The 17,633-nt window shown below is 35.6% G+C and overlaps 1 protein-coding gene across 1 annotated transcript; it reads left to right on the top strand.

Moving 5' to 3' along the window:
- Positions 1-16,276: 16,276 nt before the first annotated feature.
- On the top strand, positions 16,277-17,215 carry LOC110124278 (olfactory receptor 6C4-like). The gene has a single exon (XM_020872786.2). The coding sequence runs from the start codon at positions 16,277-16,279 to the stop codon at positions 17,213-17,215; it is 939 nt and encodes a 312-aa protein (XP_020728445.2).
- Positions 17,216-17,633: the final 418 nt, after the last annotated feature.

Here is a 17,633-nt window from a genome sequence, read left to right as displayed (position 1 = left end):
TGTGTAGAAGGGGTAGCTTTTTCCTTAATTTTTAGGATAGCTCAGATTTTATAGAATGAGTGTTACCTCCCCCTTAAGTCACCACATATTACATCAGAGTTTGGTTTCATGCTTCTGTCAATATTTTTCTTTCCCATGTTTTTCCCCTATGCATTCATCTAGAACATTTCCAATTACAGGGTTTTTTCTTAAATGTCCCATACATTAATCTTCTTGCCTCAATGCCTAACATTTTCATTCTAACAAAACAATGTTCTACAAATCTCAGGTATAGTGTAAATTCTTTGGACAATAAAACAATACATGGGAAGGGTCACAGTAACATGTTTGACATTTCTGAGAATAGTACCATGAGAAAAACCTTGATATTTTTCTTTACCTAAAATTACAAAGTCTCAATTTACAATGATTAACTATTAAGCAGCAAAAACACCTCTAAAGCAGCAAAACACCTCTATTAATAGTGAGATAATGGCAGTGAAGCTGATTAACATAAATCTTCTATTGAAATCCTATGTACCCCATTTCCTAACTCTACAAAAATACCCACAATCTTCCATCTTGTTTAAAGAAAGGGAAACAATGAACAAATAGCAGCAAGGAAATAGCAATAATGAAAACCCTCTCAACCAAGGAGCAAGTAAACTGAAGCAGTATATCTACTTCTAAATCTAAATGCCTCTACTCTTTTCTATTCTAGAACATTATAATCTTTTAAGCAAGCAGCCAAACTATACCTGTGGCCTTTTCTTTTTTTTTTTTTTTTGACTTGATGTTTATGTTTGTGTCCTGAGCCAGAACCATCATGAGCATTTCCAAAAAGGCTTGGGCTTTTCCAGGGAGGCCTTATTACTATATATTTCCAAAAATTAACAGAAAGCCCAACAACAGTGAAACAGAAGGAGGAAAGGGACATACTGGGCCCCCGGGACAACCTCGAGGGGAAGAGCTGCCTTGCAGGTTCCTCTCTTGCCCCGTGACCTTGTCACCATTCGGGCATGTCCTGGCGGCTCCCGACACATATATATGTAACAATCATATATAAGAGAATTTGATTTCTCTTAAGCACTTTTGATAGAATATATATGATCACTCTTGTGGACTGACTTGTGTCCCCCAAAAGATATGCTGAAGTCCTACCTTATTTGGAAACATTTATAATCATGAAGATGAGGTTATAATGGATTGAAAGTGAAAGTCACTCAGTCGTGTCTGACTCTTTGCAATCCCATGGACTATACAGTCCATGGAATTCTCTAGGCCAGAATATTGGAGTGGGTAGCCTTTCCCTTCTCCAGGGGATCTTCCCAACCCAGGGATTAAATCTGTCTCCTGCTTTGCAGGCAGATTCTTTACCAGCTGAGCCACAAGGGAAGCTCTAATGGATTAGAGTGGGTGATAAATCCAATGACTAGTGTCATTACATAAGGAAAGATTTAGAGACACAGAGATATACAGACCTGTAGCAAACACAGCCTTGTGAAGATGGAGGCAGGAGCTGAAGAGATGTAGCTATATGCCAGGAACACTGGGGCTGTTGGCAAGTTCCCATCCTGCCCACAGCTTGATTTCAGACTTCTTGCCTCCTGATCTGTGAAAGAGTAAATTTCAATTGTTTTAAGCCACTCCTTTGTGGTAATTTGATTGCAAAAGCCCTAGGATGTACTAATATACATCACAATTTTGAAAGTAATTAGGTAATTCCTCATTAACTGTGTGGTGAGAATAGACAGATGGTAATATTCTTTAGAATGTGCTTCTTCCTCTCCATTGGAGAAATGCCTATTTTTTCCATCCTTTGAATCTAGTCTAGACCTGTGACTTGCTCTTATGAAAAGAATGTGACTATGAAAAAAATGTGCTAAAGCATAAGAGTCAAGAAACCAAGCACGCATCCTCTATGTCTTGGACCACGTGATTCTCACAAGAAACAAGACAAGGCTAACCTGCTGCAGAAAGAAAGATATACTTAAGCAGATCTCCTTTATCCCAACAGAAGCATTCTAGATCAGCTTATAGACAATTGATTCCCCCAAATGTGGGAAAATCCAGACCAGATCAGCAGAACCTCCTAGCTGAACCGTAGACTCATGAGCAATAATAGGAGTTTGCTGTTTTCAGACACTAAGTTTAGGAAAGATTTGTTATGTAGAAATGGCAAAGCGATAAAAGATGCATAACTAATTTCAGATAACGAAATTAAGAAAACATCTGTCAGAGCCACCCATATCTACCACTGAAGTCGCTTGTGCTGCGCACCATGGCACAGAGAAGCTATAAACGTTAGCATCTACAGCCACTGTGTGTGCGTGCGTGCTCAGAGGCTTCAGCCGTGTCCAACTCTTTGTGACTCTATGGACTGTAGCCCGCACCAGGCCCCTCTGTCCATGGGATTCTCTCAAGCAAACTGAAGTGAGTTGCCATGCCCTCCTCCAGGGGATCTTCCCAACCAGGGATTGAACCCAGGTCTCCTGCATTGCAGGCAGATTCTTTACTGCTGAGCCACCAGGGAAGCCCTTAGGTCCACTGTAGCAGAGCCTATTTCCTATACTTACCTTAATACTACCCACCTGATGTATTGAAATCTACCTCCCTTCATCTGTCTGTTTCTCTGAATATTAGCTCCATCTTCAAGCTTCAGATATTTTTTCTGTCTTCTACTTGGACTCTTTTACAATCTGGGTCTGAGTTTACATTGATCATGGCATGAACCACAGCTTTAGTTAAGAAATACGACAATCTCATTTACCCACAAATACTACTATTCTTAGTATAGTCTATATTGTAAATTACTTTTTAGAAAATAAAATACTCATTTACTAAGGTTTATAATAAAAAGTGATTGATAATAACTAACCAGAGATAGCATTTATTTAATTAGTGTTAGTCACTATATACTATATATTTAAAAACTATAGACAAGAAAACAAGGGTTGCACTTTGATATTGGCGTATTCATGGAAAATATGCAAAGAAGCAGAATATCAAAACATCTTCCTTTATGCTTACTATATGTAATGGAGAAATTAGAGTTGGCAGTTGATAAACATAGGTCCTCTATCCATTTCCTTCTGAATAACACTTAACTGCACAGTTGCGAGGAGAAGGCGATGGCACCCCACTCCAGTACTCTTGCCTGGAAAATCCCATGGATGGAGGAGCATGGTGGGCTGCAGTCTATGGGGTCGCAGAGTTGGGCACAACTGAAGCGACTTAGCAGCAGCAGCAGCACAGTTGCAAAGTTGATAGTTCCCTGATAGCTCAGTTGATAAAGAATCCACCTGCAATGCAGGAGACCCCGGTTTGATTCCTGGGTTGGGAAGATCCTCTGGAGAAGGGATAGGCTACCCACTCCAGTATTCTTGGGCTTCCCTTGTGGCTCAGCTGGTAAAGAATCTTCCTGCAATGTGGGAGACCTGGGTTCAATCCCTGGATTGGGAAGATCCCCTGGAGAAGGGAAAGGCTACCCACTCTAGTATTCTGGTGTGGAGAATTCCATGGACTATATAGTCCATGGGGTCACAAAGAGTCGGACATGACTGAACAACTTTCACTTTCACTTTTCCTAGTGAACCTATCTACTATGTGAAAGCCAGCTCAGAATAGAATATTAGAACTTAACACTTATATAGCACTGAATATGTGCTTATATATTCCAGTAAACTAAAGTAAATGCTAATATAATCTCCATTTTACAGATGAGGAAACTGCAGCATAGATGTTAGAAATGTAATTGTTATTTTCTTACTCACTTTTTTATGGCAAATTACCTATCAATCACTTCCTTGACCCCACCTTTCAACCCACACCCTATGACCTTATCTTCTTTCATAAGTGATATCAAACTTCCTTATTAAATACATTTAGTTTGTTTTCTAAAAAGAAACAATGCTAGCTAGTGAAAATAACAATTGTTTTCACCTCTCTTCTTGCTACAGTTATGGGAAGTGGTATGGAAGGTGTCCTGAGGCAATCTTCTACTTGAGAATGTCCACATCATAATCAGAGGGCTGTAGGTTTGCTAAAATGTTTGAAGTTAATTATTGACAAAAAAAAATTTGAAATGTGTATTTATGCAGTAGTGCAGAAGAATTGGATGCCAGCTATTATATTAGAAATAGTGTGTGGTTAATGGGGTGGTTTTCAATGAAGATAATTACAACATTAAAATGAGACAGATGTGAATATGTGATCATTAAATGTGGTACAAATGTGACATTACATGTTGTACAAATATATGAACATTAAATGTAGTACAAATGTGAACTTTAAAATGGGAGAAATATGGTGCAAAACACAGGCTTGATTCAGAGAGACCAATTAGGATATTACTGTAGCAGTTGGCACTAGTGATAAAGAACCTGCCTGCCAATGCAGGAGACACAGGAGATGCGGGTTTGATTCCTGGGTTGGGAAGATACCCTGGAAAAGGAAATGGCAACCCACTCCAGTATTCTTGCCTGGAGGATCCCACAGACAGAGGAGCCTGGTGTGCTACAGTCCATAGGGTCGCAAAGTCAGACATGGCTGAAGTGACTTAGCGCACACGTAGCACAGCAAGTGTGTGATGTCAACTACAGGTTATAGTAATAGGGGAAGACTGAAAATAAAAAGAAGAGTGAAAAAGAAATCACAAAGAAGATATTGATAACCCCTTGACTTTACAAGGCAAGAGAAAAAGAATAACAAGTATATTTTAGAGGCTAGGAAAGTAGTGGAGTTCATAACAGATTATAGGGATTATAACAGATTATAGGGATTTGGAGAACAGAGGATAGGCAGCAGTTGAAAAGACAATACATATGATGAGGCTTATAATCATAGAATTTTGTATCCATTAATATCTTTACATAAAGCTAGCCTACTTCTTTGGATACATGTATGTCCTGTGCTAAGTCACTTCAGATGTGTCCACCTGTTTGTGACCCTATAGATTGCAGCCTATCAGGATCCTCTGTCCATAGGATTCTCAAGGTGAGAATACTGAGGTGGGTTGCCATGCCCTCCTCCAGGGGATCCTTCTGACCCAGGGATCAAACCAACATTGCTTATGTCCCCTTCATTGACAGGGGGGTTCTTTACTATTAGTGCCAACATATGCATGAATATATATATATATATATATATATATATATATATATACACACTCATATATATATACATACTGATGACTTTTTCTTTAAATGCATAATATAAACTCTGTACTGAAGGATTTTTTTCCTTGTTCTATTCTCATATTTATTACTGTGTTCATGAATTGGAAGACTCAATGTTGTTATAATGTCAGTTCAACCAAAAATTGTTTCAATGAAATTCCAATAAAAAAATACCTAGGAATAAACTTAACCAAGGAAGTGGTTACTATACTATACTTTGAGAACTGTAAAAAATTGATGAAGGTATTTGAAAATGATAAAAGAAGGAAAGATATCCTGTGTTCTTGGATTGAAAGAATGAATAGTTTTAAGATAAAATACAAGTTTTTAGACTACCCAGTCTAAAGATTTAATGCAACCCTATCAAAATACCCCTGACATTTTCACTCAAACAAGAACTGATACTCCTAAAATTTATATGGAACCACAGAAGATCCCAAATTGCTATATTAATCTTCAGAAGAAAAATCAAAACTGGAAGCATAACTGTCCTAGACTTTAGACTATATTAACTTAAACAGTATGGTGGGAATTTCCTGGTAGTCCAGTGGTTGGAACTCAGCACTTTCACTGCAGGGTCCTGGGTTTGGTCCCTGGTTGGGGAACTAAGATCTGTAAGCTGCTTGGCACAGGCAAAAGAGACAGAGAGAGAGAGAGAGAGAGAGAGAGAGAGAGAGAGAGAGAGAGAGAGAGAGAGAGAGAAAAGTATGGCACTGGAACAAAAGAAAAAAAAAAAGGACACAGAGATTAATGGCACAGAATACAGAGTCCAGAAATAAACCCAAGCTTTTATGATCAACTAATCTGTGATAAAGGAGGCAAGAAGAATATACAATGGGCAGTTACATGTAAAAGAATGAGATTAGAACATTTGCTCACACCATATACAAAAATAAATTCAAAATGATGGATTAAAGACCTAAATGTAAGTCCTGAAACCATAAAACTCCTAGAAGAGAACTCAGGCAGAACACTTTGATGTAAGTTGTAGCAATAATTATTTTGATCTGTCTCCTGAGATACATACAGTGCAATATTCATAGCAGCGTTATTTATAATAGCCAAGATATGGAAGCAACCTAAATGTCCAACACCAGATGAATAGATAAAGACTGGGGATATATATATGTGTACACACACACACACACACACATATACACACACTCACACCCACGATAGAATATTACTCAGCCATAAAAAGGAATGGGCATTGGCAACAATGAAGGTGGGCCTAGAAACTTCTATAGAAATTCCTAGAATTCTGCCATTTGCAACAATGCAGATGGGCCTAGAACTTACTATACTTAGTGAAATTAATCAGACAAAGACAAACGCTATACATTATCTCTTATATGTGGAATCTAAAAGTAAAATGAATGTATTTAGCAAAACAGAAATAGGCTTATAGATGTAGAGAACAAACTAGTGATTATCATTGGGAAAAGGAAGGGAAGAGGTACAAGATAGGGTTATAGGACTAAGACATACAAACTACTATGTATAGAATAGGTAAACAGCAAGGATACATTGCACAACAAAGGGAAACATAGCCATTCTTATGCAATAATTTTAAATGGATAATCTATAAAAATGTTGAATTACAATGTTGTACAACTGAAACTATTACAATTTTCTAAGTCAACTATGTATGCATGCTAAGTCATTTCAGTCGTGTCCAACTCTGCAACCCTATGGACTATAGCCTGCTACAGCTCATCCATGGGTTTCTCCAGGCAAGAATACTGGTGTCAGTTGCCTTGTCCTCTTCTAAGGGATCTTCCTGATCAAACCCACATCTCTTACAACTCCCGCATTGGCAGGCAGGTTCTTTGCCATGAAAGCCACCTAGGAAGACCAAAATACACATGTGAAGTTGCTTCAGTCGAGTCCAACTCCGCAAACCCATGTGCTGTCGCCCTCCAGGCTCCTCTGTCCGTCAGATTCTGCAGGCAAGAATACTGGAGTGGGTTGCCATGCCCTCCTCCGGAGGATCTTCCCAACCGAGGGATCAAGCCCATGTCTCTTATGTCCCCTGAGTTGGCAGGCAGGTTCTTTACCATTAGAGCCACCTCGTCAGCCCCAAATCAATTATACCTCAATTAAAAAAAAAGTCCAGAAATAGACCCACAGAGATAGGCCTATTGATATTTCAAAATAGAAGTGCCAAACAATTAAAGATGAAAAGGATTACCAGATTATTATTTCTATAAATTTGTTAGAACTATTTTTAATCATATACAAAATAATAATATACATCAAATACCTTGTTCCTTGTATTACACCTTTTTATAAAAATTAACTTGTAATGGATAATAGGTTTAAATATAAGTCTTCAAACTATAAAACTTTGAAAGAAAACAAAGGATATTTCTGTTTTGGAGAAATTTTAGTGATACTTCGGCAAAGATTTCTTAAAGCACAAAAATATAGGAAAGAAACTCCATATAAATTGGACTTTAAAAACGAAAAATTTACTGTTCAAAAGACATTATAATGAAAGTGAAATGTTAGGTCAAAACTGAAGAAAATGGTTGTTAAATAGATCAAGGACTTCTTTTCTAAAATAAATGAAGAACTTTTGCAACATAATAATAAGACGAGCAACTCAATATAAATGGGCAGTAGATTTAAACAGACACCTCATCAAAAAACATGTACCCATAATAAATAATCACATGGAAAAATTTTTGACATCTTATTCATTAGGAAAATATAAATTAAATAACACTTAGATACCATTACAAACTCAATAGAATGACTAAAAATTAAAATGAATGACCATACCTAATTTTAGTGCGGATGTGGGTTAAATGGAACTCCTACACAAAGTTGTGGAGAACATAAATATTATGACCCTTCTGGAAACAGTTTTGTGGTTTCTTTAAAAAGTTAAACAGTCATTTTACTTTTAGGTATTTGCCCAAGAGAAATTAAAGCATCAATGGAGAAAAGGAAAGATATTCCCATCTGAATGCAGAGTTCCAAAGAATAGCAAGGAGAGATAAGAAAGCCTTCCTCAGCAATCAATGCAAAGAAATAGAGGAAAACAACAGAATGGGAAAGACTGGAGATCTCTTCAAGAAAATTAGAGACACCAAGGGAACATTTCATGCAAAGATGGGCTCGATAAAGGACAGAAATGGTACGGACCTAACAGAAGCAGGAGAGGTGGCAAAAATACACAGAAGAACTGTACAAAAAACATCTTCATGACCCAGATAATCACGATGGTGTGATCACTCACCTAGAGCCAGACATCCTGGAATATGAAGTCAAGTGGGCCTTAGAAAGCATCACTATGAACAAAGCTAATGGAGGTATTGGAATTACAGTTGAGATACTTCAAATCCTCAGAGATGATGCTGTGAAAGTGCTGCACTCAATATACCAGCAAATTTGGAAAACCCAGCAGTGGCCATAGGACTGGAAAAGGTCAGTTTTCATCCCAATCCCTAAAAAAGGCAATGCCAAAGAACACTTGAACTACCGCACAATTGCACTCATCTCACACGCTAGTAAAGTAATGCTCAAAATTCTCCAAGCCAAGCTTCAGCAATACGTGAACTGTGAACTTCCAGATGTTCAAGTTGGTTTTAGAAAAGGCAGAGGAACCAGAGATCAAATTGCCAACATCCGCTGGATCATCAAAAAGAGAGTTCCAGAAAAACATCTATTTCTGTTTTATTGACTATGCCAAAGCCTTTGACTGTGTGGATCACAATAAACTGTGGAAAATTCTGAAAGAGATGGGAATACCAGACCACCTGACCTGCCTCTTGAGAAACCTGTATGCAGGTCAGGAAGCAACAGTTAGAACTGGACATGGAACAACAGACTGGTTCCAAACAGGAAAAGGAGTACGTCAAGGCTGTATATTGTCACTCTGCTTATTTAACACTTATATGCAGAGTACATCATGAGAAACGCTGAGCTGGATGAAGCACAAGCTGGAATCAAGATTGCCAGGGAGAAATATCAATAACCTCAGATATGCAGATGACAGCACCCTTATGACAGAAAGTGAAGAAGGAACTAAAAAACCTCTTGATGATAGTGAAAGAGGAAAGTGAAAACATTGGCTTAAAGCTCAACATTCAGAAAACTAAGACCATGGCATCTGGTCCCATTACCTCATGGGAAATAGACAGGGAAACAGTGGAAACAGTGTCAGACTTTATGTTTTTGGGCTCTAAAATCACTGCAGATTGTGATTGCAGTCATGAAATTAAAAGAAGCTTACTCCTTGGAAGGAAAGTTATGACCAACCTGGATAGCATATTTAAAAGCAGAGACATTACTTTGCCAACAAAGGTCCATCTAGTCAAGGGTGTTGTTTTTCCAGTAGTCATGTATGGATATGAGAGTTGTATGGTGAAGAAAGCTGAGCTTTGAAGAATTGATGCTTTTGAACTGTGGTGTTGGAGAAGACTCTTGAGAGTCCTTTGGACTGCAAGAAGATCTAAACAGTCCACCCTAAAGGATATCAGTCCTGGGTGTTCATTGGAAGGACTGATGTTGAAGCTGAAACTTCAATACTTTGGCCACCTCATGCAAAGAGTTGACTCATTGCAAAAGACCATAATGCTGGGAAGGATTAGGGGCAGGTGGAGAAAGGGACGATGGAGGACAAGATGGCTGGACGGCATCACTGACTGGATGGACATGAGTTTGGGTAGACTCTGGGTGTTGGTGATGGACAGGGAGGCCTGGCATGCTGCAGTTCATGGGGTTGCAAAGAATTGGACACAACTGAGTGACTGAACTGAGCTGCATACAAAACTTGTAAAAATATTCATAATAGTTTCATTTGTGAAATGAAAATGTCCTGGAAATGTCCAAATGCACGTTATGTAAAAGAAGACTAAAGAAATAATGGTATATACATAAAATGGAATACCATTCAGAAATATAAAGAAACAATTGGTTCACAGAATGACATGAAAGCCTCAACTGTGCTGTGTAAAGGAAATTAGACAAAATTTATGATTCAGTTCAGTTTAGTCACTCAGTCATGTCTGACTCTTTGCAACCCCATGGACTGCAGCATGCCAGGCTTCCCTGTCCATCAAGTCTTGGAGCCTGCTCAGCTCATGTCCATTGAGTCGGTGATGCCATCCAACCACCTCATCCTCTGTCGTCCCCTTCTCCTGCCTTCAATCTTTCCCAGCATCAGGGTCTTTTCAAGTCAGTTCTTCTCATCAGGCAGCCAAAGTATTGGAGCTTCAGCTTCAGCTTTTTTTTTTCTTTTTTGATATGGAAAGCCTACCCTCAAACCCATATGTAACTTCAAACAATCCCAAATAGTCAAAAAATGATCATATAAAAGAAGAACAAATCTGGAAATCTCACACCTTTTGGTTTCAGAACATCCTAGGAAGCCACAATAATCAAAAACAGTTGTAGTACTGGCATAAAAGATAGATATAGAAACCAATGGAACAGAAAAGGGATCCCAGAAATAAACCCTCATACATATGGTTAGCTTATTTTCTAACGTTCTAAGACAATCTTTTCAAGAAATGGTACTAGAAAAACTGGATAGCCACATGCAACAGAATGAAGTTGGCCCCATACCTCATAATGTGTACAAAAATTAACTCAAAATGGTTCAAAGACCTAAATTTAAGAACTAAATACATGATTACCTTTACATAAAATTTTAGAAAATATGCATTAATTTATAGCTATAACAATAAGTTAGTTGTGTGAGAATGAGTAGAATCCCTGGAAAAAATGAAAAAGGAGTGTGTGGAAATTTAAGGTTCCATGGATACATTTATTATCTTCATTATGGTGGAGTTTGCACAGATAAAATCTGAAAACTTGATAAATTTTTATATCATAAATACATGAAATTTATTGTAAATAAATTATACCTCATTAAAAGAGTAACTTAGAAATCTAACTGGGCTTAAATTTAGAAGCTATCATGCTGTATGCCTTTCTGCACAGCAAACACACACATACACACACACACACCCACACACACACACACACTGATCATTAAAAAAAAAAAAAAAAACTAGTAGTTGCCAAAAACTTCCATAGGTATACAGAGAAGATAGTAAATATTTCTTATATAGGATAATACATAGAATATTGATGTTGAAGCAGAATTTCAAACAGAAAAGGGATTCAATGAAAGAGATGTGCAAAAAATGTTTGGCAGCATCCATGTGACATATACTGAAAGAAAGGGCCAAGAGAACATGGAAAGATAAGTTGTCATTTGAGTAATTCATTGTAATTTCACAATACTAGATTTAGTGCTAAAGAATTCTTATGAAGAGATAATATATAAAAGGAGGAAAGTATGTTATTTATGCATAGATTGATCAAGGGAAGTTCAATAGTGAAACTGATGTTTCCCTGAGAAAATATTGAAATCATTAAATTAGCATGTGTGTGAAAATGTTGCATCAGGCAAGCAATAAGTTGCTATCTGGAAGAAGTTCAAATTGCATACAATATTTTTTTAATATTTCTGTTTTGTATATAGAAATTTTTCATTGAGTACAATCATTTTGAGTCATGGATATATTTAGTATATATGTTATGTGTATATATATGCTTTATCACCTATAGGTATTTATATATATCTCATATGTATTAATAATCTATTGTATTTTATAAGTATTTCATACACTATTTATCTTATAGACCTGATTATTTTTAAACATATGCTTAGTTGAATATATTTCTCATCACTAAATTGAATTTATACTAAAGAGATACACATGTATATTGGAGATTAGAAGAATCATCTATATAATTCTTTAATTGTAATTCATCAATTAATTTATAAAAAATAGAATGGAGTTAGGAAAATAATCATAATTTCCCTGTATAATCCTGACATTCCATTTCATTTTTCTTGCACTCACTTTGCTTATAAAAATATTAATATTTTATTTTGATGTTTGTATGTGTTTTCACATGATTCAATTAGAAATATTTATCAGAATGATTTTTTAGACAGAGATGACAAATTTCTCTTGTTATTCCTTAAATACGAAATGTTAGAGTGAAATATATTTTCTTAAATGAATACTTCAGAGGTCCTTTCAGATCAGTATATTTCAAGTACTTGATATAAACCAAATATTTATTTGAAATTTGCTCTGCTTTTAATCTGTCAACCTTACTTTTTTCTTTGTTGAAGTATCTTTGGGTTGATTTAGAGAAAAGGAATTTAAAGACTACTGATCTCTCATGAAAATTTAAAGTAATATGACATGCTAGAATAGCTCAAACCTAGAGAAAATTGATATTAAATAAGATTCAGGTAAAAAAAGATGCAATTCACATATATTTATAGAATTAAATATGTACTGGCCACTTTCATAACACCTAGTGACTTAACGACCTAGCGTTAATAAAAGTCCTTCACTTAGTGTAGGTTACATTTTAGCGAGGATGATATGCAATAAACATGAAAGCAAATCAAAAAAGAGTAGAATTTAGGAGTGATGTTAACGATAAAAGAAAGTCTACTCTGAATGAAACATCAAGCAAGCTAAGGTGTCAGACGTGACTGAGTAGTGACTGTCCTGAGTGGTCTGGTCAGGGCGGCTTCCGCGAGGCGTGCCCACTTCTGAGATCTGAGGACCAGAGGGAACGCCAGTCCTGTGACGGCTGGAGAAAGAACGCAGAAAGACGGAAGAGCATCGAGCTGGTAATGCTCTTACGTGACCAGGAAACAGCAATATATACCCTCAGAGCAAAGTGAATATGATAAAGAGTGATAGATAATTTCTAAGAGCAATGAAATTGTAGGGAAGATTTGGCAGGGGATTGCAGCCTGGGTATACTCTCTACACAGGCCCGCCTTTTCCTTCTCCTACCTTCTAATTTGACCCACCTTTGTCAGGAGAGAAAACCAGGCTCTTCCGGAGTGTTTTGAAGCAGACAAATTCGCATGGCCCAGGGAGGATTTCCCAGTGGGTTCTAAAACTTTATATTCTCTCTTTCAGCCACAAAAGGAGCTGATGTGGAGTGAAGGTAGAACTGATTTACCTATTTGAGGTAGGAGAGAGCTGATGACTGCTGCATTTAATTAGAGATGTGTGGAGATGTGTCTCATTATTGTTTTGTTTGTATACCTTTCATGTTTACTTGTTGACATAACTGCACACACAGTCTTTTTCATAAAATTTTGATTGACTTAAATAAAGGTAAAATTTTTCGAAGCATTATATTTTATCAGCAAAAGGTATTTTCAAGCCAAAAAAATGTTATGCCACACTCACAGAATTAGAGCTTAAAGTGGTAAAATAAATAACTTTTTTCCTGTTTTTTGACTATTCCAATTCCTACTTTTCATGGATTCAGTTTTCTTAACATTCCTCCTAAATGTAATCGAGAACAATGTTTCATAAAGGGATAGAGGTTTCTAATGCTTAGGGTCCACTGCAGAAAGAGACAGAGACTAAATATGAGAGTTATATATAATTCATTGTGAAGGGATTCAAAACTAATGATATCCAGAAAAGTCTGGGAAAGTTTATCAAAGTCTTTTCAACTACAAATAAACCTTGTCTCTTTAAAATCAGTGTCTTAGCAGTATGCCTTTTAATGACAAATGTATCCTTTGCTAAATAAATCTGGTTTGAATGAAATATTATTTGATCACATGTAGATGCAATTTTATATATGAGTATATATATTCTTTTTCTGGAAATAACACTAATTTTAATCTTAAAGGATTATCGTCTTTTATTATGCTAAAATGTTTACTATAAAATTTTCTTCTTATATAAAAATATCATTTTGTTCATCTTTTATTTAATAGATGAGATCACTTATATAAAAGTGTCTTTGCTGTAGTTTTTAAAATCTTTTATTCATTCAGTGAAGTGTTTCTATTATGTGGGAATTATTTACAAAGTTTTTATTATGTCAAAAATGCTAAACAATGAAAATTTCAGAATATTGTTGTTGTTTAGTGAATATAATTGATTGATTAATGAATTTCTAAAGTAGAATTTTGAAGCTTAATAGCTAGAACCTCAAACCAGTAGATTAACATCGATATATTCAAATTATATGATACACTAGATATTTTTATGTAGAAAGGAGAAAATCATTACTCATTGCTCAAATCTCAAGATTTATTTCAGGTAGTTCTGGCAATATTACAATTTAATGAGCTAGCTTTTGATAGTGGAAGTACTATCCTAGTGTGTCTCTGAATATAAAATATTTCTGTGAAATTCATTATTTGTGCATAATTTTTAATTTCTCACACTCATTTATCTGTGCTCATTACAAAGTAGTCAAGATAATATATTCTGACATAGATAACCATAATCAATTAACATTTAAATTTATATTATTGGTCATTTATCTCATTATTAACATAAGAGGATTTTTAGTACACTAATACTGTATAACTGCATGGCATGTTATAAGTTCATGTTAATACATTAAATAGAGGTAGTTAACAAAAGAGACAATTCTGTACAAAAGTGCATATTGGTTATAGTTAAAATATCAGGAGACATGAATCTTCAAGTTTTCCGACATAATTCTATCATACAATAAATCCTCCCAACAAGTTACCCTTTTATGTGTATCAGATATTTCTGGAATTTTTACCTTGATAAGGATGTAATGTATTACTCTCACTGCCTTATTGCATATCATTATATGAATATATATCAACATAAGTAGTGAAACAATAGGTAAATGAAAAAGAAACCTCATAATGTTTTACTAAGAAAATCATTCTCATAGTGATATTTTTTCATGTCTGATTATGGAAAATATTAAAAGAAAAATCTGAGAAGCTGTATGCATAAACTTAGTTGGAGTTTCGATTTGCATAAAACTCTATAGTATTCAGTTAAATAGGTCTATGAATGGACTGTAGGCTGCCAGGCTCCCCCATTCATGGGATCTTCCAGGCAAGAATACTGGAGTGGGTTGCCATTTCCTCCTCCATGGGATCTTCCCAGCCCAGGAATTGAACCTGTATCTCTTACATCCCCTGCATTAGCAGGTGGGTTCTTTACAACTAGTGCCACCTGGGAAGCCCCATGAATATAAAGAGAAGTAAAAAAAAAATATTTTGCATTGAAATTTTTACCAAATCTGTGCAATTTTCTAGCCTCTCTAAAAAAGATATAAAGAAAACTGGTGCCTGTTCTTGTGGGCTATAGGTTTATGTAAAAGTTGGATAAAGTGTACATATTTGGTATAATTAGAAAATAATTTGACTTTATGACCCAGTATTACTTTCTGATAAATTTTTATAAAGGAGAAACAATTATTGCTAATTGTGTTTGTCAGATAAAGTTGTATGGAGAGCAGAGTTTGAACTGACTTTTAAGGAACTGTAATAGGTTGATGGGAAGATTCTGCTAATAGCAAGAAAGCACAATATTTTTTTTATATTTAATATTTCACCAAGGGCAGATTAATCCATATGTCTATATTAAATGGTGATGTCATTTATTGAACAATTTTCATGACACAGAAACTGTCAGTATTGTAAGTTCCAAACACTTCAGAATTAAAAGAAAAATCTATCCTCTCTTTGAACTTTAGTAGGTATACAGAATTATTGTTCAAAATGAGAAATCTGAAATAAGAGAAAACGCAAAACAGCAAAAAAAAAGTGAGCAAGTCCAATTTTATTCCTAGAGTTGATACCTTGGATTATATATATATATATTTTTTGGCTAATAAACTGAGTTAAAAGGCTAATTTAAGAAATCCCAAATAAAACCTACTTTCTAAATTTTCTTTATATTTGTGTATGTATGTGTGACAGCATCCAGTAGTTTAGAGAAGAAAATTAAAATAGACAGAATATAAAGGAAAGTGCAAACAAGTGGGACAATGATGAAAAACAGATATTGATACATTTTAGAAGAAACAATTGAAAATGTCTCTAAGAAGCAGTATCTTTGTTATTTATGAATCAAAAGAGGAAAATGTGTAAATTGTTTCACTAAAAGATCTGACTGAAGAAATAAGGGGAAGAGAAAGAGTCTGAGTTTTAAATTTTACTTCTAATTGTTTTGAGTTTGATTTTATTTTTCAATAAAACCTTATAACTTTTATTCCAACCGTTATCATTATTATTTTATTCTTCCTTAACTTGTCATACGTTAACTATGGGAAACCAAACATCAGTGATAGAGTTCATCCTTCTTGGACTGACAAGTGATGCCAAGCTTCAGGCGGTGCTTTTCCTTTTTCTGCTGTTAACCTATGTCTTAAGTATCACGGGGAACTTGACAATCATCATTCTGACCCTGCTGGGCTATCGCCTTCAGACTCCTATGTATTTCTTCCTCCGGAATTTCTCTATTTTAGAAATATCTTTTACCTCTGTCTTTGTTCCCAAAATGTTAGTCAATATTGGAACTGGAGACAAGACTATCTCCTTTGCTGGTTGTTTCACTCAGTATTTTTTTGCCATCCTTCTGGGAGCAACCGAATTTTACCTTTTAGCTGCCATGTCCTTTGATCGCTACGCTGCCATTTGCAAACCGCTACATTATGAGACTCTAATGAGCAAAAGACTCTGCATTCAACTTGTCCTATGTTCCTGGTTCTCTGGCTTTTTAGTTGTCATTGTGCCCCATGTAATGACTCTCCAGCTGCCTTTCTGCGCCTCCAACGTCATCAATCATTATTGCTGTGACTATACGGTACTGTTGCATTTATCTTGTTCAGACACTCGTTTCATAGAAGTAATTGAGTTTGTCCTTGCTGCCGTTACCCTCATCTTCACCTTGATGCTGGTGATTCTTTCCTATACATACATTATCAGGACAATTCTGAGAATCCCATCTGCTCAACAAAGAAAAAAAGCTTTTTCTACATGTTCTTCTCACATGATTGTGGTCTCACTTTCTTATGGAAGCTGTATCTTCATGTATATAAATCCCTCTGTGGAGGATGCTGCAACTTTTAATAAGGGAGTGGCTGTGTTAAATACCTCAGTTGCCCCTCTCTTGAACCCTTTCGTCTATACACTAAGGAACAAGCAAGTGAAAATAGCCTTCAAACATTTGGTCAGTAAGATAATAACCTTTTCAAGAAAGTAAAACTGAGTTTCATTATTACATAATAAATGTTTGGAAGACCATAGACGTACATTATCTTAATTTAAAAATATTTTCTATATTGTTAATATTCCTATCCAAACACTGAAACAGCATAACTACTTGTTTAATTAAGCTGACTTTATCACCTCTTTATGTTCTTAAAACTTTAAAGGTCTTTCTGTGTGTGTATGTATATGTGCATGTGTCCTCTAACACTTGCCTTCTTTTTTCTTCATCTGTATTTCACTTAAAAGAAAAAAGAAGATTTGACGAAAGTCAAATTGGGAATATGATTTCTAATAGTTTGCTTTTTACAAATGAACTTTTCTTCTCTTGCCCGTTACCATGTAGTCATCAATTTCTATACTTGTACCTGAATCATACTTACATCAAAGAAATTTATATTAGCTTGTTGGCA

This window comes from Odocoileus virginianus, unplaced genomic scaffold (genome assembly GCF_023699985.2).
Source record: "Odocoileus virginianus isolate 20LAN1187 ecotype Illinois unplaced genomic scaffold, Ovbor_1.2 Unplaced_Scaffold_21, whole genome shotgun sequence".
NCBI lineage: Eukaryota > Metazoa > Chordata > Mammalia > Artiodactyla > Cervidae > Odocoileus > Odocoileus virginianus.
Note: the sequence above shows the minus strand (reverse complement) of the source record. Positions and strands in the feature narration are given on the sequence as shown.

What these genes read in the sequence shown, in the direction of transcription:
- LOC110124278 (XM_020872786.2), top strand. Translation starts at nt 16,277, where the DNA reads ATGGGAAACCAAACATCAGTGATAGAGTTCATCCTTCTTGGACTGACA.